We start from the raw sequence: 23,334 nt of genomic DNA on the forward strand, positions 1-23,334 counted from the left end.
TAGCTACAAAACTAAATGAATGGGGATGATCTATAATGTTCATAACTAATATTCCCAGGAACATATCAACTCTTTTTCATCAAGTTGAAAATATTACACTCTTTAAGTATTCACCATAATGCTGTCATAGGCAGAGATTTCATTATTGATTGATCCAGATTGGTTTCATGATCGCTCACCATCAACCAAAAATTAAATTGACATATTTCAAAGTTGGTTTCCAGTTTTTTTTTCAGCAAAATCCACAAGATTTTAGGCATTATTTCACTACTGCGGACGAAACATGGATATATCACAATGCACCAGAGAACAAGGAAGATTCCAAGCAGTGGGTTGCTAGCCAGGTGTCTGCAACAAAGAATAAAAAACCAGTCCTTCAGCTAGGAAGGTGATGAGGACTGTTTTTTTGGGGATCCACAAGGAATGAGCTTCATTGACTATTTGGAAAAGGGTCAATCTATTATAAGCATGGAAGGTCTGAATGGAAGGTCCTCAGCCATGTAATATTTGACAAAAATAGCCTACCTAAAACAACGAGGCCTCAGTCTCCTTCGAATCACTCTCCTTGGGATCTCACACACTTATCCCAGTGCCTCATCCAATTTTCAAAACAATCAGTGATGACCTTTTCTGGAATGGCCATCAACTGCCACATTGCATTCTCCTTTATCTTTCCAATCATCTGTTAAGAAGACTGGGCTTTTATTTCGGGGTCATAGCCATAGACCAATGGCTCATCTCAGTTATGGCCTTTTTTAGAAAACCAGGGTCACCTTTTGTGACTTGGAGCAAATCCCCTGCAACTGCAGCATGAAATTCTTGACATTGAAGATATAAAAGAGAATTTAACAAGGGAGCTGATCACCATTCCGAAAAAGGGCTTTATCGACTGTTTTGAGAAGTGGAAGACATGTTGAGATAAGTGTGTGTGGTCCCAAGGGGAGTACTTCAAAGGGGACTAAGGCCTCACTGTTGCCTCACATATTTTACTTGGTTCCCTTCCACCAAGGGACCAAGTGAAATCAAATCAATCTTCCATGTCATTATTATGCCATTTGCTAGCTGATATGAAAGAAAAGCATCCACTATTGGCCCACGAAGCAAGTCATCACATTGTACCAGCGGACTCCTCTGCAGTTGTGGCCACACAACTGATCATGTTTCAATTGCAATTTGTTCCCCATCTCTTATTGTCCTAATTTGGCTCCCTTGGACTACTATCTGTGTCCAATATGAAGGCTGGTAGGCTGGCACAAAGGATACCTAATTCAAATGAGGAGGTGATTGCAGAAACAAATGCCTGATTTGCAGAGCTGGAACAATTGCATTATTTAGAAGGGATTAACAAACTGGAGCAGCATTGGATGAAATGCATAAGCCTAAAAGGAGACTATAATGAAAGATAAAAATGGCTTGGTTTACACCATTAAGCAGTTTTAATTTTTGCACATACTTTTAAACCACCCTCATATAAATCACATCATGTTGAAATTGTAAGCGTTGGATCAGATAATCGCCATCACAATGCCGAAAGCAAACTAAAAATGTCTATTTTTCCAATATATGTACAGAAAATAAGCCATCACCTTAAGACCGCAAGTGTGCAAAATTTTAAGAATTTAGAAGCGATATGAACCTTCTACTAGTCAACATTATCATACCTTATGATTGAATAGGACTTCTGCAGAATCAGATGAATCAGATCCAGTTTTATGCTTTAGAGGTGTCATCAATTTCAGTGGAGTGGGCTTCGTTTTCCTTTTTGTACTGAAATAAGAAAATTTGATAGGTTAACAACATGAAACTAATCATCACATTTCTCAAGGCAGAAAACTTCAACTTACCAATTGGACAAAATTAAATCAATTTTTTTTTAAATTTTGAAGCTTAAAATAAACATTTACAAAAACTTGACCCGTGGAAACTGCAAGCTTTTAGAATTTTCACGCATGTAAAGCAAATATTTAAGGCACTTCATTGAGTCAGGTTTGAAGAAATGCATCTTGATAGGACACCACACTCCCTAGAACTATCTCCTAATCGTTGGAGGTAGTAGAGATGAATTTCTTAGGGTGCACTGACTGTCATGGCTATTTAACGCCTCTCAAAAACTAACATCCTTGTTCAAGAAATGATAGCTAAAGCGAATAATTTTTATTCTTAGAAATTGATGCATTTTAAAGTATATTCACAGATGACTCCATTTGTTACAGGTACAGTTTCCGCACCTGCCACAGTTCTTTGAGTTAGTTTATGAAATAATTCGTTGTCTCAGGCGTGACTTCATGGAATCGACTTAGCATAATGAAAGGAGAAACTTTGTAATTCCACATAGATTTATTCGACGGACGACCTAGGTTTCGACGTGGCACGTGACCTGATGATGACGTGCCACGTCGAAACCTAGGTCGTCCGTCGAATAAATCTATGTGGAATTACAAAGTTTCTCCTTTCATTATATATAGTTTATGAAATGTATGAAAAAGGAGGCGATTAGGCATGTATGATCTATCCCAAAAATAAGGAGCATAAACTGTACAAAAAACTTATTCCGCATCAAAGAACAAATTACTAAAATTCTTCAAAATAGCACCCTTGCTCAACAACACACTAATGACAGCATCTCTGCCTGTCATGGCATGCTTACTGGAAGGCATCAATGGGACCCTTGTCCAGGCATCTCATTACAGGTTCTTTGACATTAATGAATGATCCAAAATGATTGCTTTTCAAGCTCCCTTTCTTTCTAGGAACAAAAAGAAGTCTGGAGGATGAAGGTGTGCGACGGCACATTGTTGTGGTGCAGCCTCCAGTTGGGAAAGATCTCCTTCCTGACACGTTGCACTCTTTTCCACAACCTTTTGAGGACTTCCACGTAAAACTTACAGATCACTGTCTGTTCTCGAGGCAGACCCTCTTTGTGGATAGTGCCTTTTGAGTCGAAAATATAATGGAAGAAGACTACTTCTTTTTGCGACAGATGCTATATTATCAATATTAAAATAACTTGCAAAGATACGTTTTGGGTAATATACAATAGACGCCATATGTGGTGTTAAAGGAAAGATTTCTTTAAAAAAAGTGACTACTCGGTTAAGGACATCTGGGTTACTGCCTAGTGTAATGTAGGTCAGGGATGGCGAAGCTTTCGGCTATTGAGTGTCAATGGCTATGCATGTAATAAGAATATACTCTTGACTCACATGCACCCAAGGAGTGATTACCATGGAGTTTACCATAGCACCCTTCCGGCTCTGCATGCCTTTGGGCACCTATGCCATAGGTTCACCACCTCCGACCTAGTTCTTCCAGAAAATTTACCCTCCCACATGAAGCCCAATATTTCTCGCATACTGTCATCAGATGTCTGATGGTCATGGTGAGTGGCTGTCTTCAAAGACAGGTGTAGTCTTCTTTTCAATGAAGAGGTAAGAGTGAGTCAGACCACCACAGTGTCCTCCACTGATTATTTCTACAACTGTTCACTGCTTATTCATGGGCCATAAAAACCATCAGACAAAGGGTCTCTTAACATGAGTCCGAATTATTTAATGGAAGGGTTTAATGGAAGAAGGGACCTCAATTTTGCCCAAATAAATACCTCTACCTATCTATCTATCTAATTAGCAACACTTGTGCTATTTTATAGCTGCAGATGTGATGCCCAGTCATGGGCAATAAATTCCTTATCTTGGCAGAAGATGATTAGATTTCATCTTTGAAAACTAGAAACTTCAAACAGAACCCTTCAAGACAATCAGCATCAATCAATAGCTGTATTCAAGATTTGCACCATCTGCAAGACTTCAGCTACAAGACTTGAGACTCAAGGCTATCGGTTCACTGTGGAATGGCTGAAAGGGAAGCAGGTTGTGACATTGATGCCATGAAGGGTCATTCTAAGATGAGATAAAAGTTCAATAAGGTTTGGACAGAAGAGAAGCTAGAAAAACCAAGTATCATGAGTCACATATAAGAGAATATCCACAAGGTAGTACACAAATTCATGATGTGAACACAACAGACGTCTGGGAGCAACTGAATTCTGGAGAGGCTAAAACTACCGCATCTTAGTTGGTTCCTGCAAAGTCTCATGCTAAGTCTCCCAATCCTACCGCCTAAATAACTTGGGAGTGACCCCTATGATATTTGAAAATTACAATACATACATGCAATGTAATGGCACATTATTACTTAACATACACAAAGATATACCAATCAGAGCCATATCCAGGAATTAATGTTGAGAATGAATGGCTGATTACACATCAAGCTCTCCTAAAAGATACAACTATGTAGTTTTATACAATAGAAGACACAAATCATCTAAAATTTGGTTCACTGGCCAAACATGTGCCCCTGTAAACCTCTGTCTAGGCTACTCATTCTCGTCAGAGTCATGAATGACCGATCAATGAGTTACCATATTTACCAGCCTATAAGATGCACCTGTGCATAAGATGTACTTCATCTGGTGCATAAGATGAACTTCATCAGACAGAAAAGATCAAGGAATTTTGTTATTAACCCTAAATGCGATGATAATTGCATTGTTACATTAAAAAATTAGCACCTATTATAGAATCTCAAAAACTCATCACCACTGTTTCAAAATGCCATTCCACTGCCTTGTTTCAGTGTTCAGAAGCGTAATTCACAAAATCAAGTTTAAATACAATACTGTGCGATAATCTTCTCTCTTTAGATACCATGAGGTTATTATCATTTTAACCTTTAACGAGATGCTTTGTATTTTGTCATTATTTTGATATTATTGAAATATGTACGTATTATAAGCAACCATTTTCTATTCATTTACGACACTCTCATATCACTTTTGATTGAATGCCTGTACACTCTTGAGTTCAGTGGTAGAGATAAAATGTACGTATGTCTTATAGACATCCCGGTTAACTCAACGTATATTAAGTTTCACAGTGATACCACATGTGAGATGAAACTAAATCTGCTACATTGCATACATTTACAATTTATCAGAGAATTTTTTTAGTAAGTAATCTGAACAAAAAATTAAAACTCTCTAACTTACTACTGACTCAAAAAGGTGATATTATCAAAATTTATAATAAAGGTACCACTTTCTATGCCTGATGTGGTAATAAATACTTAATAGTACGTATTTTTCTGGCGAATCAACTTGCTCTAATAGGCCAAAGTTGTACCTCAGACCCATTAGATACATACTGATTTTAGAGCACATTTTAGAATTAAATAAGCCAGCCAGCCTTATGGGCCGCGAAATATGGCAATTAGGCTCATTAAGGTCTGAGAAAGTGCAGCAAAGCTACTGCATTTAGCACTATTACAATAGCTCCCAGGTGTTAGTAGAAATCCAGAACCATAATCAAAATTAATTAAGCAACATACGCTGATCTCCTCGGAGTGGCTGCACAAGTTTCAGATGGATTCTTTAGACTCTGCTTCTGGTTCGGAGAGGTGCAAATACAGGACTCATTTCTTTCTTGTTCCTGTGATGATGTGCTCGCGACTGGTGGAACAAATTGATTTCCACAGCTTCCACTAGAACTACTCCCACCTGGAGGCACCATAACACTGCTATCCGTCCTTGTCACCAACGCACTCGAGCATGACACATTGTTTACACTCTTGTCATGTGACACGGCATTGTCACTGACTTCATGGGTAGATAAAATATTTATTAACAACTTATCCAATGAAGAACGCCCACTGCCACTTTCATTCCGAATGTCAGAAATCCTGCTTGAACTTAAATCAACCACCGCAGTTTTGGAAGAACCACTCGTATCTACACTTTGTCTTGGGCTCAATGCATTTTTTACAGACAAGTTGGACTCCACTGATTTAGTATCAGGATCGGAAACGGTATTGGTGTCCTTTGCCGTTGAGCTCACACTTCCAACCACATCTGTGGACTGACAAGCAGGAGGACTTGTCAGCTCGCCAGTCTTTGGATCAAGGAGGCTAGAGTTCTCCTCTTCTTGCACAAAAGAAGCATCAACGTCGACCAAATGATTCCTACTCCCAGAATGGCTATTTTTTCTGATTGTCTGACCCATGTTTGATGGCATGCTGACAGTAGATCCAGGGAGATTTTCAAGCTGAGTGGTCTCAACACGTTGTACTGTCACTGAAACAAAAGTAAATATGGCATTGACAAAGAGATGGCAGTTAGTCAAGGAAGGGTATGTGTTGGGATTCATACTTTAACAGAGTACTTCTAAAAAAAAATAAGCTAACATTTTCAATATTACTGCCATTCAATTCTAAATATTAAGTTTAAAATTTTTAAAACATAGTGCCCATTCAAATAGTCATGGTGCCAATTCAGGGAATCCAAATTCACAATTATGTAATCGTATCTTTAATTACTAAATTTGATAATCGCTAATTTCTTTTGCATGGCAAGATAATTTATAAATAGATGGAAACATTCAGTAACTCTGCCTTAACTTTAAGGCTAACTTAATTAACTCTGCCTATCATCGTCATTACACCAGAGGCAGGAATGACTTCCATTATATAAGAACTAAAGCATTGAAATTAGGACCCAATGAAATGGGCATCAGATTATATAACAAACAACCCAAAAGTATCAAGGATACAAAGGGAACTGCTGCATTTAGGCATAAATTAAAAAGATATCTACAGCGCAATATGTTTTACTCGGTTGATGAATATCTTAACAATATTCCCAACCAGTAAGTTCATACTTTTAGTTTCTAGCAATGGTCATGGTCTGATTCATGTTGGTGATCAATGTTTTTTCTGAATTTGATATTGTATGTGCATGTTACAGCCAATGTTCATGGGTTTGTACCAAACATTTATGTAACTATGAGCATCATTTCTTTTATGTATCTTAACTGAGCCTGTGTCTTTGCTCCTCATTGACGTGCCTTATATCATGTACATACACCACCCACCTGGTATTTTTGTATTGTGATCTCTGGGCAAATAAAAAGTAATAATAATAAAAAAAGGAACTCATTTATATCCCAATAATTCATAAATATTCCTATAAGAGGCTTGAGTTGTCAAGTGTACTTTGTTGAGTGAGGTTGGCATTTGCAATGGGAAAAAAAACATGTAAAGTGGATGCACCAATTAGTACTTTTTTCTTAAAGTCCCATTAATTAATCAAAGAACTCCGGGAGACACTCATTTAACTGAAGGATCCCAGTCAAGGTGAATGATGTTTACACTGAAATTGTTGAATTTTAATGCATAATAGCAGACGAATCCATCAAAGTTACTGTTGCAGGATCTCCTACAGTTCTCTGATTAAACATTTGCTTTAACCTCAAGGACAGCAGCAAGGTGCAAAACGACTACAAATACCTGTGATATCATATGTACAGAATAACATCATTACTTCTCGTTCCTTTGAAGCCCCGAAAATTGTAGTCTGTAAGAGAATGCCTCAGTAGCTTAACTGGCTAAAGTACTCAGCCAGACATCGAGCGATTTCGGTTTGTATCCAGGTCAAGGCAAATGATTTTTACACTTTGGATTTTGGGCATCATACATCAGCCATCTAAGCAATGGCCAATATTTTTACAGAGGATAATCGGTAATTCAGGCTCATACAAGTTGGCCACTTATTTTAAAAATTCCCATTCCTGATTCCCCTCATGAACATGCCACCTTTTCCCCAATTTTTCTTCCAGGTATTTTTTTATGAATCAGATTCCTTCACATGACTTCGGTTCCATCGAAATTGTCATTATTATAGTTTCTATTTATGCCAGAGCCTGCAGACACAATAATCTCACATTTAAAAGGAATGCCTTCTCATCAGGAATTTCTGATTTCCATATCATAATCTCAATATGAGATTCCCAACTTTTTCAAAAAATATCCATCATCACAGGAAATAAACACATGTTACAAAGGTGAACAAGTTTAAAAAAATATACTTTACATACAAAAAAAATATACTTTACAATTACAAAAAACAAATTACAAACAATTACAAACAAACAAACAATTACAAAAAATTATACTTTACATATTTTGGGACCCGGATGTATCATGGCGGCCAGTAATATCGTACGAGCCTGTAGTGGCTGCAATAATTCCTTGAATCTAGGCGAAAAGTTTATTACTTGTGAACTCTGTCCACTTCTTTTTCATTATAAATGCTCCGGCTTAGACGAGATAGCATGCAAAGCGCTAGCAAGCTGCCGGGATATTTTCTGGAGATGTTTTTCATGCCGTACTAACAAGTTCTCGATCGCTAAGATGGCGGCCGACCTAGAAGCTATCAAGCACGACGTAAACAACCTTAAAAGTGTCCGTGAATTGACTCAGGACAAACAGAAGGAAAACCCTTTGTTCGCAAATGTTGTGAAAGCAGCTGTGGAACCAGCAAATATGTACCGTTTCCGAGAAATGTGATACATTCACTGCTGCCACTTTGAGCAAATCTGCCCAAAGTGCCCGCAATGTCGAATTGTGTGACTCCCCTGAACCTGAATCTGTTATGACTCTTAAACCTCGTCATCCCCTTAATGCATCTGATGATGGATTCATCCCTGCGACCAATAAACGAAGACGCCGTACTCCTCTGGCGATAGGATCGTCGGAGAAGATGTGCTCCCTCGCAGGTATTCCACGACGATCGCATCTTCATGTATGGAATCTCAACTCCAGCACAACTGTGGAAGCTATTCAGGAATATGTTCGAGAGGAAATTCCTGATCTGGATACTTCATCGGTCATGGAAGTTGTCAAGCTCGAAGTGACCCGCGGCAACCATGCCTCCTTCCGCATTTCAGTGAATAGTGAGCTACGGGAAACCCTCATAAAGCCTTCATTTTGGCCCAAATATGTGCACGTCGGAAATTATTCTTTTTGGAAGACACGCCCGACAACATCGACAGGGTAGTGAAGTACCTCAAGGTCCTGCACATTAACATTCAATGTCTTAGTAACAAGTTGCTGGATCTTGAGGTCCTGATGAGTGAATATAAACCTCATGTCCTTTGTATTAATGAACACTGGTTGAAATTAAGTGATTTGAAATTTTTAAATCTACCTGGATATTCCATCGCCGATGTATTTTGCCGTTCAAAGCATAGAAATGGAGGTGTATTGGTTCTAGTTTCACAGTGTGTGCGCCTTTTCCCGACCTGTTTCTCACAGGATTTTCTCAATGAAGAGTTGTCCTTCGAGTCCTGTGTCGTGGGTCTCAGTGTAAATAATGTCGCATATCATTTATTATCTATCTATCGTTCTCCCTCGAGTGATTTTAGTGTTTTTCTTAACAAACTTGCTGAACTATTAGAGCTAATTCATGATGCTATACCAAAACCTAATTTAATTATAACTGGGGACTTTAATTGTGATTTCGCAAGTAATTCCAAAGCCAAACAGGAATTCTTAGATATCCTCACCTCTTTCAACATTTGTGTTACTAATACCGAACCCACTAGGGTAAACGGCCTTTCCTCTACTATTATAGATAATATCTTAACAAACATTGATTTGGGAAAAGTAAATACTGAAGTAATCAAATCCCACATATCAGATCACTATCCTCTTCTATGCAAGATTTTAATTTCTTCTCCTAGTCACTGTAAAAAAATTTATAAAAGGCAGTTTACAGAGCAAAACTTTATTATCTTCAATTATATGTTGAAGTCCCATGATTGGTCTGATTTATACCAACTCAGATCCTACAATGACTCATTTGAGTATTTTTATTCTTCATATCAATATTACTTTGACTTTGTAATTCCACACACTTTATTTAAAAAACACACGACCCAGGTTTCGACGTTGAACGTCATCATCAGGTGCCATTTCAATATGTTATGCAAATTCCACAAAGTTACGCCTGAGACAACAAAATTTAATTACTTTGACATTTGTTTTCCATTGGTCTCCCACAAAACTAGAAACTTGTCCTTAAATACTAGAAACCATTGGGTCACCGATGAAATACGATGCCTCTCGAAAAAAATGAAGGAGTTAGCTATCTCTTATAAAAATAAATGTAACTCGATAGACTGCTTGGAGTATAGAACACTGAAAAAAACGTACCGTCAAAAGTTACAACTGGCTAAAAAAACATTTAACAACTGTAGAATTCTCAATGCCGATAACAAATCTAAAGAAATTTGGAAGATTATAAAGGAAGCTAAGTGTTCTATCAATAATCATCATGATTTCAAATTACAGGACTCCACCGGTAATGTTATTTCTGATTACTCTCAAATGGCATCCAACTTAAATGACTTCTACTTGTCCCACCAGACTACTACAAATACTCCAATTCCTGTTAATTATCCTCTAATCCCAAGCCTGTCTAATTCATTGTACCTGCTTCCTTGTACTGAACTGGAACTGATGAACATCATTAAAAAATTCCCTAACAAAAGTAGTCCTGGTACAGATGGTATCCCAGGGATTGTGATAAAAAAATCAATTAATTCTATCAAGGAACAGATACTCTTCCTAATTAATAAATCCCTACAACTTGGTGTTTTTCCTGATGCCATTAAAATTGCCAAAGTTGTACCACTTTATAAAGGGAAAGGTAGTGAGCAGGATATGAATTCTTACCGTCCAATATCTTTATTAAACCAGATAGGGAAACTATTTGAAAAGGTCTTCCATAATCGACTTACATCATTTCTTGAATCTTTTAATCTCTTGTCTGGCTCACAGAATGGTTTTAGGAAATGCAGATCTACATCTACAGCCACCTATCACCTCGTAAACCTAATACTTTCAAATCTTGATAATAGAATTGAAACCTTGGGATTATTCTTCGATTTTTCCAAGGCTTTTGACCTAGTTAATCATCAGTTACTCTTGTCCAAATTAGGACACTATGGCATCAGAGGTATCCCTTATAACTGGATCAAATCTTACCTCAGCGCAAGGCACCAACAGGTTATTTTGTTAAAGAACGGTACTAATTTTACTTCTCCTAGTAAAGAAGTTACATTAGGTGTACCCCAAGGCTCAGTCTTGGGCCCTATCCTATTTTTACTTTACATTAATGACTTACCAAAAGTTCTGCAGTCAGTTCCAGGAGCCGAGCCAATTTTATATGCTGATGACACTAACGTAATTGTATCAGCACCATCGTTAAACAACTTGACCTTGACAGCAGCTAGAGTTTCCGAACTTCTTTGTGAATGGTGTTCACAAAATTCTCCGAAACTCAACCCTGACAAGTCTGGACTCATATACTTCTCTAATAAAAATAAAGCCCCTGCTTCATTGGCCATTGACCTAGGGGGAACGTGTGTACCCCAAATTTCTAGATCCAAGTTTTTGGGAGTTGTTATAAATAAAAATGTATCATGGGATGAACACATATGCAATCTTCGTAGCAGGTTAAATTCCATTTGCTTTCTTATTAGAAGTATTAGGAAATCTGTAAGCCTTGATATCTTACTTTCAATTTATTACGGAGAATTTTATTCTTTAATTATCTATAGTATTCTGTTCTGGGGTTCTTCCCCTCATTCTGATTCAATTTTTAAAGCTCAAAAATGTTTAATACGATTAATATGCAATGCTCCCTACAATGCACCTTGTCTTTCCTTCTTCAAAAGGTTAAATATTCTGACTGTTCCATGTATTTACATTTATGTCGTATGCATTTTCGCTAAAAGTAATATATCCAATTATATGACAAATGACAACGTTCATTGCCACCAAACCAGAGCCTGCAGAGACCTGCATCAAACTTATTGCAGGACTTTAAATACATCCCTGGGGCCTAAATCAATGGGCCTCCTTGCACTGAACAGGCTCCCTTACGATTTTAAGTACGTAAAGGATCCAGTCCTGTTCAAAAAGAAATTAATATCATTTTTAAGGAAAGAACAGTTTTATTCTGTAATGGAATTCATGGAGAAAAAATAACCATACTGAATATGGAATATATTTTATGCAAAAAATTATTATTGTGTCATGCTTTTCTGAATTTCATCATTGTTTAACATCTATATGTACATATGACGTGTCCTATACACTTATCTGATGTATCTATTACACTGTGTCAGTGTCTTCTGGGCAAATAAAGATTATTATTATTATTATTATACAAAAACCAAACCTTAAATATTATACAAAAAAATAAACGTACCCAGTTTCACAAGTTTCTGAGAAAATGCAGCAATATTGTAGTCCTGTTTGACCTACCTACTCCTCAAAAATGAGCAATAGGGAGATGAAAAATAGTTACTGCAATTTCACGTATGAGATTGGTGTGAAAACAAAAAACAACACAAAATTAAAGAAGAATCCCAAAATAGAATGCATGTATTCGAAGCTTATACCTAACATAAGTTCAAAGCATAAACACATAAAATAATACGATTAGCCCCTTTCCTCATTTTTCTACAGACTTCCATGGAACACTTACACCCATGAGAACAAATAACAATTAAAGAGAGAACCTTTGGCATAAAGGATGCCAGAGTTTCAGCTCCAGTAAATGTTAGGAATATTATATTCAAACGTGGAATTCCCTATGAGGATGATATACTCATTAATTATGAGACCAGTTCATGTTTACTATGGGGCCATTATGTATGCATGAACCATTCAAGAACCAAAACCAGAGCAGGACTGACTTCAGTCATACCTATAGTTCATGCAGCAATGACAGGTAACTCACTAAAAGTGTCAAATCATTTGTTAAAAATTCAGGAAAAAATCATGAAAAACCAGCATCTTTGTAAGGAAAACAGGGGAGTTGGGCAGAGCATTGAGAAAATGGGCAGATACCCTGGATTCAAGTATTGTTCCAAATCTCGATAACCAATCTTGAACATTAAAATTTTTGGTACCTCGATGACTAAGGTCACTTGTATTGAACATCAAAGGGTCCATCATAAGCTTCAGCTAGAGCACTACACATGATAGATGCTACGATATACATCCTCTCAATGGCTGTGTCATAATTGCTTTGAAATACTTTAAAAGAGAATAAAAGTAGAAACAATTATCACCTGAATTACAGTGGATCTAATTCAGTAATAATGCATTTCAGAATGCTGTGCAGGTGAGAACATCAACAGCGGTCTCTTAATTTTTAACAATAACCATATAAATATAAATGTTAACACCAATTAACCAATTTTTCCTTCACACAGGAAAAATATACTTCATTCCCGCAGATGAAAATGACGTATGAGATGCCTTAACTTAAAGACTTATCCCAAGAGTGTTTCCACTTTATAAAAAACAGTCCTGGAACACTTCTTCCGGAATGCTCATAAGCCCATCGATCAAATTTTTATCTATCTCTGGAATGGTGGCAAATCTTTTTCCTTTGAACGGGTTTATAGTGGCAAATCTTTTTCCTTTGAGCGGGTTTATAGTTTGGGGAACAGGAAAAAGTCACATGGGGCAAGGTCTGGAGAGTAGGGGAAGCACAGCAGTAGCAGAAGCACAACGCCCGATTCTCTTAGGTGTTTCACCACCCCCAGGTAGCATTCATTGTCTGACCTTTAGGTAGGTATTCGTCATGCACAACCCCCTTGGCATCGAAAAAAACAGTCAACATCACCTAAACATTCGAGTTAACTTGTAGAGCTATTTTGGGGTGGGAGAATTTTTCACCAATCCATTGTGAAGATTGCACATTTGTGTCATACCCATAACACATCACCTGTTATTATCCTGGACAAGAAGGTTTCATCCTCTTCAGCTTGATTAAACAGTTCCAGACAGACTTGAACTCGATGTTGTTTCTGATCTACTATCATCAGGCGAGTCATGAATTCAGTGGCAACTTGATGCACCTTTAATTTCTAAGCCAAGACTTCATAGCATAATCCCAATCAAGATGCCACCCTCTTCTACAAGCTTCCTGACAGTCAAGCATTGATTTGCATGAACAAGATCGTTCACTTTCTCGATGCGGGGGTCATCCAGTTGATGCTGATGGTCTTCCGAAATGCTTGTTGTATCCCTCTGATTTCCACCTCTTTTTGAACCAGGTCAACCACCCATAATATGGGGTGCGTTTAATGACATTCTCAACATAAGCCTTGGTAATCGACTCATAAGTTTCCATGAAGTATTTTCAGAGTTTCATGCAGAATTTCACAGAACAACGCTGCTTCTTCAAAGAGGTCATTTCCACGGATCCGTTCAACTGAGTGGTTAAAGGTAGCAATTCGGGAAGTTTCCACGGACTAAACACCTCCAAGTGGATTAAGAAAAAGAAGAAGACTGGAGGAACACTAATCAAAAGGTTCCCAATCTTTTGAACAGCCCTCATAAGCTCATACCATTTATTGATAAGCCAATCAATTATTGACACAGCTAAAGAAAAATTATGAATAAAATAACCAGACTTCAGTCAGATTATAAAATGGCAGATTTTATACAAAATAACAACAATGATGAATAAAAAGAGAGTTTCAGGCACTATATGGTGGAATATGATAATTACTTAAAAATTTTCAATTTTCCACAAAATAAAATTTATTAATGCGACCAGTTTCAATGTAACTACATCGTCAGGTGATGTAGCTACATTGAAACCGGTCGCATTAATAAATTTCATTTTGTGGAAAATTGCCAATTTTTAATTAACAATTATGAAATTTTGTTGCTGAAATTTTTTACTAATCTACAACTATTTTTGTGGTAATACCATTAATAATTTTGTTGCAAAAGGCATGTAATGGTGTCTTGCTTCAAGATAAATAGTAATTAAACCATATATATCCATGCGCTACTAACATTAACCTGTGCATTTGATTTCTCAGCAAAATTCAGAAAAAAATCTGCATACGGGGAGCAAAAAATATTGTTACTACAGGGGCTATTGTAGCTAGGGCTTCCCACCCTGAAGGATCAGGATCAAACGTCCACTTGGGTGCCTTGGGGAGAGCATTTCCAGTGTAGTACTCCCCGATCTTTTGAATGAGACATTTAACTGCCTGAAATCATTAGGCTTTTCATTTCGAAGAGGCTAAGACACCAATGCCAGATTTCTCTCATCCCAGAATCAGTACCCAGAATTCAATCTCTACCAAATTACTAACAGGCAACACAATGCATGCTTTAGATACCTATTAGAAGACAAAAGGTATCAGAAAAAGATTTGAATGAGTCCCAGTTCAAATCTAACTTTGAAAATCACTCACCTGATGCAGTGACATCTTCCTTAGGATCCTGAGATCTTAACGTAAGCCTCTGCTCCTGTAAGGGATGACTTAAACGACGCATGCGGGATGATGTGGGAGTAACCATGTGATGAGATGAACCTGGGGAGCTGTATGTCCCAGATCCCGCAAGCCTCGGCTTGGAATTCTTTGACTGATATGAAGAAATACATTAAAATCCCAAATATATCCTTCAATGCACAGCTAAACCAAACAATACATCTTTAATTTTCAACAACCTTTGGCTGTGGTGAAAAATACCATTGCAAAATATGAACAATTAATTGGTACTCCCATTATTATCTTAGACGTCACAAAAAAATTAAGTCTACTGGAGATGATGAATATCTTTAAGGAGATGCCTTTTTGGTTTTTACGAGCATTCAATGACAAGATTTGACAAATACAATAAAATGAACATGAAAACTCAAGATTAAATGATTATTTAATAGAATACTATTTTTCCCAAGTTAGCTGTAACCTCAGCCATAGCAGAAAAATAATTTTCTCATGAACTCATACGCTGTATCATATGCATGGTATGATAGATGATGGTCAAAATATGATAGAAGTTATATCATTAAAGGCTGTCATAGGCATCAAAAACCAAACATGGTTATGCAAGGTCACTTCCATTTCAACTGTGTGAGTGATTTTTGGATCTCATGGTAACAAATTTCACAAATATTTATAAATGAATTAGAATGTGTTAACTTTAATAAGATAACTGTGACCTTTGTTAATTAACAGAAACTTATGAATGTTTATACACTGGTGAATGTGATATTCAGCAAGGTACATCTGATTATAGTACCTCGGCATGAACAATGGCAAATCTTGAAACTAGGATAGTAAAACAAGTGGCTAGTTATTCCTGTTAAAAATAGGTTTTCATAAAAAAAGGATTTCATTGATTTATAGACCAGTATAAAGCATTATAAAAAATGCAGAACACACAAATTATATGAGGGAGTTGCATATTAGAGAAAATATCTTTATCACGCAGGTTATAAGAAAACAAAAACATTGAAAAGAATAAATTCATTTCACCTGGGTAGGAACAGTGATGTTAACGTGGAATCTTTGACCAGTCTGCTTCCCATCTATAAGCTGTTTCACTTGATCTGCTAGACTAATTCCATACGCTTTAAGCTGTGAAGCAGTATTTTCTGGCAGTTTTTGGATCCGATCTTGTACTAGAGAAATAAATGATTACAAATTATGGATTAAATAATTCATTTTCAAACAAAATCACAACTTAAAGCAATATATACCTAGAGAGAAAGATTTGAATGAAATACGAGAAATGTACATTCACAAATGCTTAAGAGTTTAACTATGAACTTTAGGAGAGCAATTTACTATGCACATATGATCAAGAACTTTCAGAAGAAAAAATGGCTAAATAATTGACCGAAGAAATGGCTACATAATTAACACAACAAAAAGCCTGGGACAAAAATTTTCCTGACAAAATCACACATGAAAAACATTACCTAAAGCTTCATTTTTTTTTCCTTTGCAATCAAATTTTACCCATGAAACCACTTCCCAAAAGTCATACTTTGAAGTAAAGGGGTATTTAAAGAAATATTTCCTCCACTTCAAGAGATTTCACCAAAATTGTGATGCTTAATTATTTAACTTAATGAAATAATCCCCAAAAAATAATGACAATAAAGTACCAACCTATAGTATATATTAAACAATACTCATTAAGTATGTCCCGAAGACTTCTACCAGCTGCGCGTGTGCTAAACCTCATCCCTTGTAGAGCAGCCTCAGCGCATTCCTTTAGGTGAGGGCATGTTTCTAAAAAGGTCTGATAAGCAGCAGTGCATGCTTGCTCCTCCAGGTATCCTAATTGAGGATGAACAGGGAATTTAAAACAGCGATAAAACTAGGTCCAATATTTATTATAAACACTACATGTACTCAAATAAATAACAATTTTTTGCCCAATATTATCCTTCAGCAACAATTACTCAATTTAGTCAAGGTTCTCTTGCAGCTAATGCTACATCACACCATACTGGAAACCAAGAAATCTGATTAGGAGCTACCATGGCTTTCTCAGATTTGGACATTCAAACTCCTTTAGGCTAACCAGAAGTCAAGCTGACCAACCAAATCAACTAAAATTACTGAGAAATATACTGAACACTACCTTGCCTAAGGGCAATTTAAGGACACACAATAATTACTCAACATCAACAAAAATTTGGAGAATGGAGTCGCCTAGTTAGCATTGCAAAGAACGTTTTGCCTTCAGCCAGAAACATTCAGCCAACATACTGACATATTTTACCGTGACTTTTAAACCAAAAGCTTATACCTGAGATGGAACAAAATCCATCAGCTCAAAAGTCCGAAGTCATAAGCATTGCAATAATGAAGGCATGGCACACCAAAGTCATAGAAAATGAGAAGGAATAAATGTTACCAAAAACAATTCAATTTCATCCCCATTAATATTTATTTCATTTGTGGACAGAGTTTCCATATCCACAGCACAAGCAATTGTGATTCATGCATACAAAAGTGGAGGTTCATCCATGAGAGCCGAAGCACTCCCTTGTTTGTTTCATGGGAAACAACTCCTGTTGGGCAAAGTAACAATTCAAGGCATATGGTGAAAGCAAATAAAGACTCTCAGACCCTAGCCATAGAGATTTCCCAGCACTGCGGGTTAAAACATAGCTTGACAGGGACAAGGATAGAGACTCGAGGGTAGAATTAAGCTGGAAATTGAGCAGCAAGATTCGATGCAGCGCCTATGACCGAATCAGCCAAAGAGCAATTCAAATTTTCCCAAGCTGGGCCAACAGGCCAAATGAAAATTCAAAACTGGAGGACATAAAGAAGAGCAGGTGGATTTGTTTATTTACAGGGTGCGCTCCAAAAGTAATGCTTTTCTTTTTTTAAGTAAATTATAGAACAGAGTTGTACAAACACACAAAATTATTCAAAATACTGTCTTTGGACCTTCAGACATTTTTCCTAGCGACTCTGCCATGACTGGTCGCCCTGGAAGACATCTTCGGGGACCTATTGTAAGGTCTTTGTCACGCCTGATTGGATCTCCTCTTTAGATGAAAAATTGTTTCCTTTCAGGGCTGCCTTGAACTGAAGGAACAAAAAAAAGTGCTGGGACAATGTCAGGACTACAGGGGGGGTGGGGCAGCATTGGCACCTGGGGTTTGGCCATGAACTCGCAGACTCAGAGCGCGTTGTCATGATGGAGTAATCAGGTAGCGGAGATGTCTTTTCTCATCCTGATGACCCTTTTTCGGAGTCTTTCCAGCACATCCACGTAGTAAGAAGCCTTAACTGTCTGTCCTTGAGGAATAAACTCCTTATGGTCCACTACTTTACTGCTGAAAAAGACAGTGAGCATTGTTTTCACTTTTGATTTGCTCATTTTTGCCTTTTAGGGCTTGGGGAACTGGTCGGTGTACCACTCAAAAGCTTCGTCGTTTTGTTTCTGCATCATATTAAAAAACCCAGGTTTCATCACCAGTGATGACGTTGTCCAAGTAATCAAGTTAATTTTCAACACGTCGCAAAAGTTCACTTGAAATTTTCCCTCGGTTGGTCTCTCCTGACATGGTCGGCACGCAGAGGTTTACATTAACTGACGTCCTGCCGCTTCAACAGGTTGCAGAGCCCCGAGACCAATTTCACGGCAAAGCTGAGCATCCCCCACCCTCCAACCTTCTCCAAGTGGTTTGATCACACTCAGACTGATAGGAGCGGAGTGGGAAATTTAATTGCATTACTTTTGGAAAGCACCCTGTATCCTGGAAGTGTGCTGGATGAAGGTGGTCAAAGTAGCAGACAGAAAGAGAACTGTTCAGGCAAAGAAGACTTAACAAGGAGGAGGGAGTTGATGACAGCAATGTTGAAAAAATCAAGTTATTCTACCCATTTTAAAAGTATGCTTTGGAGAGTCCTTAATTATTTATTTCTAAGTGCCATAGGATCTTCATACTTCTTTCTGCTTGCCATCATAATATCTAAAAGCTCACCCTCTTCCTTTCTCTAGCCTGTTTTCCCTACGTTCTCCCTTTTATCATGGCCTTCAATTACCTATCAATATATCCTCCATCCAATAGCTCTGCCTTTTGTGGATTTCCATCAATAATCCTCTCTTCACCCACCCTTATTAATGCCCTAGCAGAGTCTTTCTCTGTGTACAACTTGTTTTCTCCATTCTTCGCCACACCCACATCTATTAATCCTTCAATCTACACTCAGCCTCTAGCCTCAAAGACCAGGTCTCACATTGATAAGGCAATATGCTCCATATTCAAGTCTTTACTAATCTTTTCTTCATCTCCTGACTCAGTGTACCAGTCATCAATTCTTGAATTCTTACAAATTCCTATTTAAATTGTGCAATTCTTTTCCCAATATCCCCATTACAAAAATTCTCCAGAATACTGTCCATTACATTAAATGTTCCTCCTGCTATAATTTAAACCCCCCGACCAGTCTACTCCCAGGTTTAGCAATATCTACATTGACTTTGCCCACTATACATGGTTGAATGTTTTTTCACAATCCGCAAAGCACACAAACACATCTTGATTATATTCAATGCTCCTTTATCCAATTGTTCTCTCTACTTCAATGACATCATGCATTTCATACCTTTTCTGACCACCTAGGGAGTTAAACCATAAACACAGTAATCAACCTGAAGGTCAGTTTGGTAGAGTTCACCTGATACTAAGCCCGACAGCATGTGAAATTCACACATTGGAGTAGGTGGGCCAGTTACTTTCCCTGAGCCAATTATGATTTCCCAGGAAAATCTGGTACCCAAAAAATCATGCAGCTTGGGTGGAGCTGAAGCTTGCCCAGGAATCGAACCCAGGCCCTCTGGTCAGTAGTCTAACGTTCTACCCCTGCACTAACACGACCTCTGCCTAGGGCGTCTTTTACACTGTTTTGCAATCTTCTATTAATTATACTCACAACTACCTTTCCTGCAAATGAAATTAAACTTGTCATCCTATAGCCCACATATAGAGGGCTGCTTTATACTTTTTTGGGATTAGGATTAAAATTGACCTTAGGAAATCTTCTGCTCATATTCCTTTCTAATAAATACTGTGTATAAACTCAGAGAATCCCTTCCTCCAACTTATCCTTAAACTCTTAAGTAATTCTGTGGGATTATTATCGACTGCTGCTAAGTTCCACTGCATCTCCCCAAGTGATTTTTCTATCTCACTAAATAGAATTCCAAGACCCAAACTATTCTCGTCTATATTGCATTCCCTTTCTATGTTTAAACTGGCTGGCTTAACAACTTTGCCACAGCGCTCTTCAAGACTGTTTCCCACTGTATCTGAATCTCTACTGGCTCTATTAATAATTTCCTTTTCTTATTCCTAAAGAATAGGTTCCTTAAAAATGTTGTATGTTGTGTAGTTTCGTATGGTGGAGAAATTTGGTCATTGGAGCAAGATAAATGGCATACATTGTAGGCTATTGATATGCCGGGGTAGAGGATGGAAAAGATAAAATGGACAAAAAAGAAAATTAAAAAGTACTAGGAATGTTAGGGGAGGAGAGAGGGTTATTGGAAGGAATCTAGAGAAAGCGAAAAAAAGTTGATACAAATTTAGTCCCTTTGGAGGGGGTAGAGAGGATTGTTGGGTAGAGTCTAAAGGAGGCAGGAAAACTGGATGTAGAGCATTTTGATTGGCGATAGAATGCTGACGACTCTAACAGAGGACAGAATGTTAGCCAAGAAGGGAGGAAAAATTAAGCATGAATGAATGAATGTATGTTTCAGAATGAATGTATGTTTCAGAATGAATGTAAGGATTTGCATTCAGAATTGAAGAGGAAGTTATCAAAATACAAGGCGTCAGATTACGAGGCATTGGAAAGAAGTATATTGGTAAGAAGGTGAGGTTTACAAATGCAGAGGCATCCAAATCATATGAGTCTACCTTAAGAGTAGATGACCAAAAAATAACATAAGTATATTAACATGTAAAAATCCAAGATTGGAGCTATTGAACATCCTTTCATCTCATTTGCTTTTTTTCCTTTATACGTTTTCAGGAAATATTGGCCTGCACTAAAATGTACTTGAATATAGCATTCAATTTAAATAAACATTTCCTCTGTGTTATTATTTTGAAAGTGAAAATGATCTGAATCATTGAGGTTTGCATTTATGATTAAACGATTCCCAAAAACATATCAGTAAAAGGCTGTTCGCTCCACTCTTCAGCAGACTACTCCTGAACTTTCTGAATTCATGTATTGTGGGCAGTAAAATCTTGCACTCACTCCTCTCAACAAGCAGACCCAGAACCATTGCAATCCTTACATTTTAATGCATTGTTATCCTCATCAAGCTGGTCCCCTAAATGAGCTGAGAATCCAGATACCAACAGAATTAGTAATATACACTGTTCTTGCAGCAAAACTACGATTTTTAAGTTGCTTTTCCAAAGTTGCATTCAGCTTTGTTTACTGTGTCTCTTCTTAATTTTTATAAAAACATTAAATATTTTTGAAATGATTCGTACATATTTTGTACAAAGGTTTTAGACTATATACTCTGGAGGATGCGAAAAAAATGCTAAAATAAAATGTCATTTGGATGCTCTTTGAGGAGAAATTATCATAAGATGTAAAATTATTGGCAGCACTGATGGTAGAATTAACCATAAAGCCAGACTGGCCTCATTCAGGTGAGGGTTATTAAAAGGTCAATTCCATTTATCAAATTAACCTCTGATCATCACACAGAATATGCCTGTCAGATGCTAGGTTGACACAAGGATTAGATATAATACTTAAGTTTAAAAGTTGACTGAATAAACAATGAAAGTACAATAACCCAACGACATATAACAGACAACATATACACAGTATCGATTTCACATTTTCCTGAGAGAACAAAAACAACCTCCTATCTGACCTGCCCTCTCGCCAAAAATGATCAATAGGCTATTGGCAGCGATGTTGTTGAATGCTAACAACGGTGCTATAACAATGACACATATGACATTGGTATTAACAATTAAACAATAAAACAAAAATTAACAAAAATATGCCAGAATCTGAATTCGCACGTTCAAAATGTATGCCCACAACAAGTCCAATGCATCTTAAAAACGCATAAAGCAAGTGCGTACATATATAGAGATGCCATTGCACCTGGAGTAAAGTCTACACAACTCACTCCTATTACGCATGACGTTAAACAGTAATCAAATCACTCCACATGGCATCGAGTAAAATAAAACCCCATATACGAAATTAAGTAAAGTTAATAATTTTTAAAATCAGTAAATTGGACTTTTTCTTCCATAAAAACCACTGTAACGAATACAAAAGTTAACAGTCGCCAACTGAGATTATATCTCCCATTCGTGTTCATGAATTGGTATAATATATACTCCAAGAAAATTAATAGGCCGTTTATCGTTAATTAAATGGAACAAGTAAACCTGCAACAAGACCTGCAAAAGGACATGCAACCTGTCCATTACAATATGATTGAAAAAATAAACGTAGCAAAATTAATTTTGAAATAAACATTTCAATACTTAAGAACTGCATGATAACCCGCAGACATATTGGTGATTAGCACTACTTGGTATAAATATACTCAGGAACCCAGTTGTGCGGTGGCCACACTCTTGGTGGCATAACAAATGTAATCTTATATGTACAGCATGAAACTAGGAACATAAGTACCTCCATTCTCCAAAATCATTAGAACCATGTCACACTATAATTCCTAAGACGTTCAACTCCTTAGGCCCTAAATCGATGAGTGTCCAACGGACACACTTATCATGATAAACACTTTACTACTCCCGATGTTGGGCAATATTTGGTAACTATACGATGAATTTCGTTGATATAAATTCATTTAATTTACAACTCTGCTCCATATAAAGCGGTTAATAATTCTATAACACCGTTGAACAAAACAAAAAAGTTGAACTTCACGTACCCAGAATAAGCCTGGAAATTTCAGAGGGCAGCAGAGCTTCCATGGTGGATTATGATTCTGTTGCAGCAAGCTGAGATCCGTCCTTTAAGGGTCACTTTGAAATATTAAAAACCACAAAAACTGGCACTTGAGACATTTTAAAGCAGCGTCTTCTTTCAAACTCGACATCACTCAACATACTCCAAGTAGATGGAG

General features: G+C 37.2%; 2 protein-coding genes across 2 annotated transcripts in view; both read right to left on the reverse strand.

Moving 5' to 3' along the window:
• LOC139686757 (microtubule-associated protein futsch-like) overlaps positions 1–5,646 on the reverse strand; it is a 27,671-nt gene extending 22,025 nt beyond the window's left edge. The window contains exons 1-2 of the mRNA XM_071583791.1: positions 5,389–5,646; positions 1,662–1,767 (exon numbers count right to left, since the gene is read on the reverse strand). Coding sequence (XP_071439892.1) covers positions 1,662–1,767; positions 5,389–5,570 — 288 coding nt within the window. The 5' untranslated portion in view covers positions 5,571–5,646. The remainder of the gene's footprint in view (positions 1–1,661; positions 1,768–5,388) is intronic.
• LOC139686873 (uncharacterized) lies at positions 5,578–23,263 on the reverse strand. Its single transcript, XM_071583947.1, has 6 exons — positions 23,140–23,263; positions 16,836–17,006; positions 16,197–16,342; positions 15,129–15,300; positions 5,658–6,130; positions 5,578–5,586 (listed from the first exon to the last, which is right to left on the reverse strand). Exons 1-6 carry the CDS (start codon positions 23,180–23,182, stop codon positions 5,578–5,580), a joined length of 1,014 nt encoding a protein of 337 aa, XP_071440048.1. The 5' UTR covers positions 23,183–23,263.
• Between the last annotated feature and the right edge of the window lie 71 nt (positions 23,264–23,334).

This window comes from Hetaerina americana, unplaced genomic scaffold (genome assembly GCF_022747635.1).
Source record: "Hetaerina americana unplaced genomic scaffold, ioHetAmer1.1.p SCAF_15, whole genome shotgun sequence".
NCBI classification, from domain to species: Eukaryota; Metazoa; Arthropoda; class Insecta; order Odonata; family Calopterygidae; genus Hetaerina; species Hetaerina americana.

Bases quoted from the DNA above. Each gene is read 5' to 3' on its own strand.
- LOC139686873 (XM_071583947.1), bottom strand. From the start codon at position 23,182: ATGGAAGCTCTGCTGCCCTCTGAAATTTCCAGGCTTATTCTGG. The intron at 15,301-16,196 runs GTGAAATGAATT...TCTTCATATCAG, and splicing joins ACATCACTGTTCCTACCCAG to TCAAAGAATTCCAAGCCGAG. The intron at 6,131-15,128 runs GTGAGTGATTTT...CTTTTGTTTCAG, and splicing joins GGAAGATGTCACTGCATCAG to TGACAGTACAACGTGTTGAG.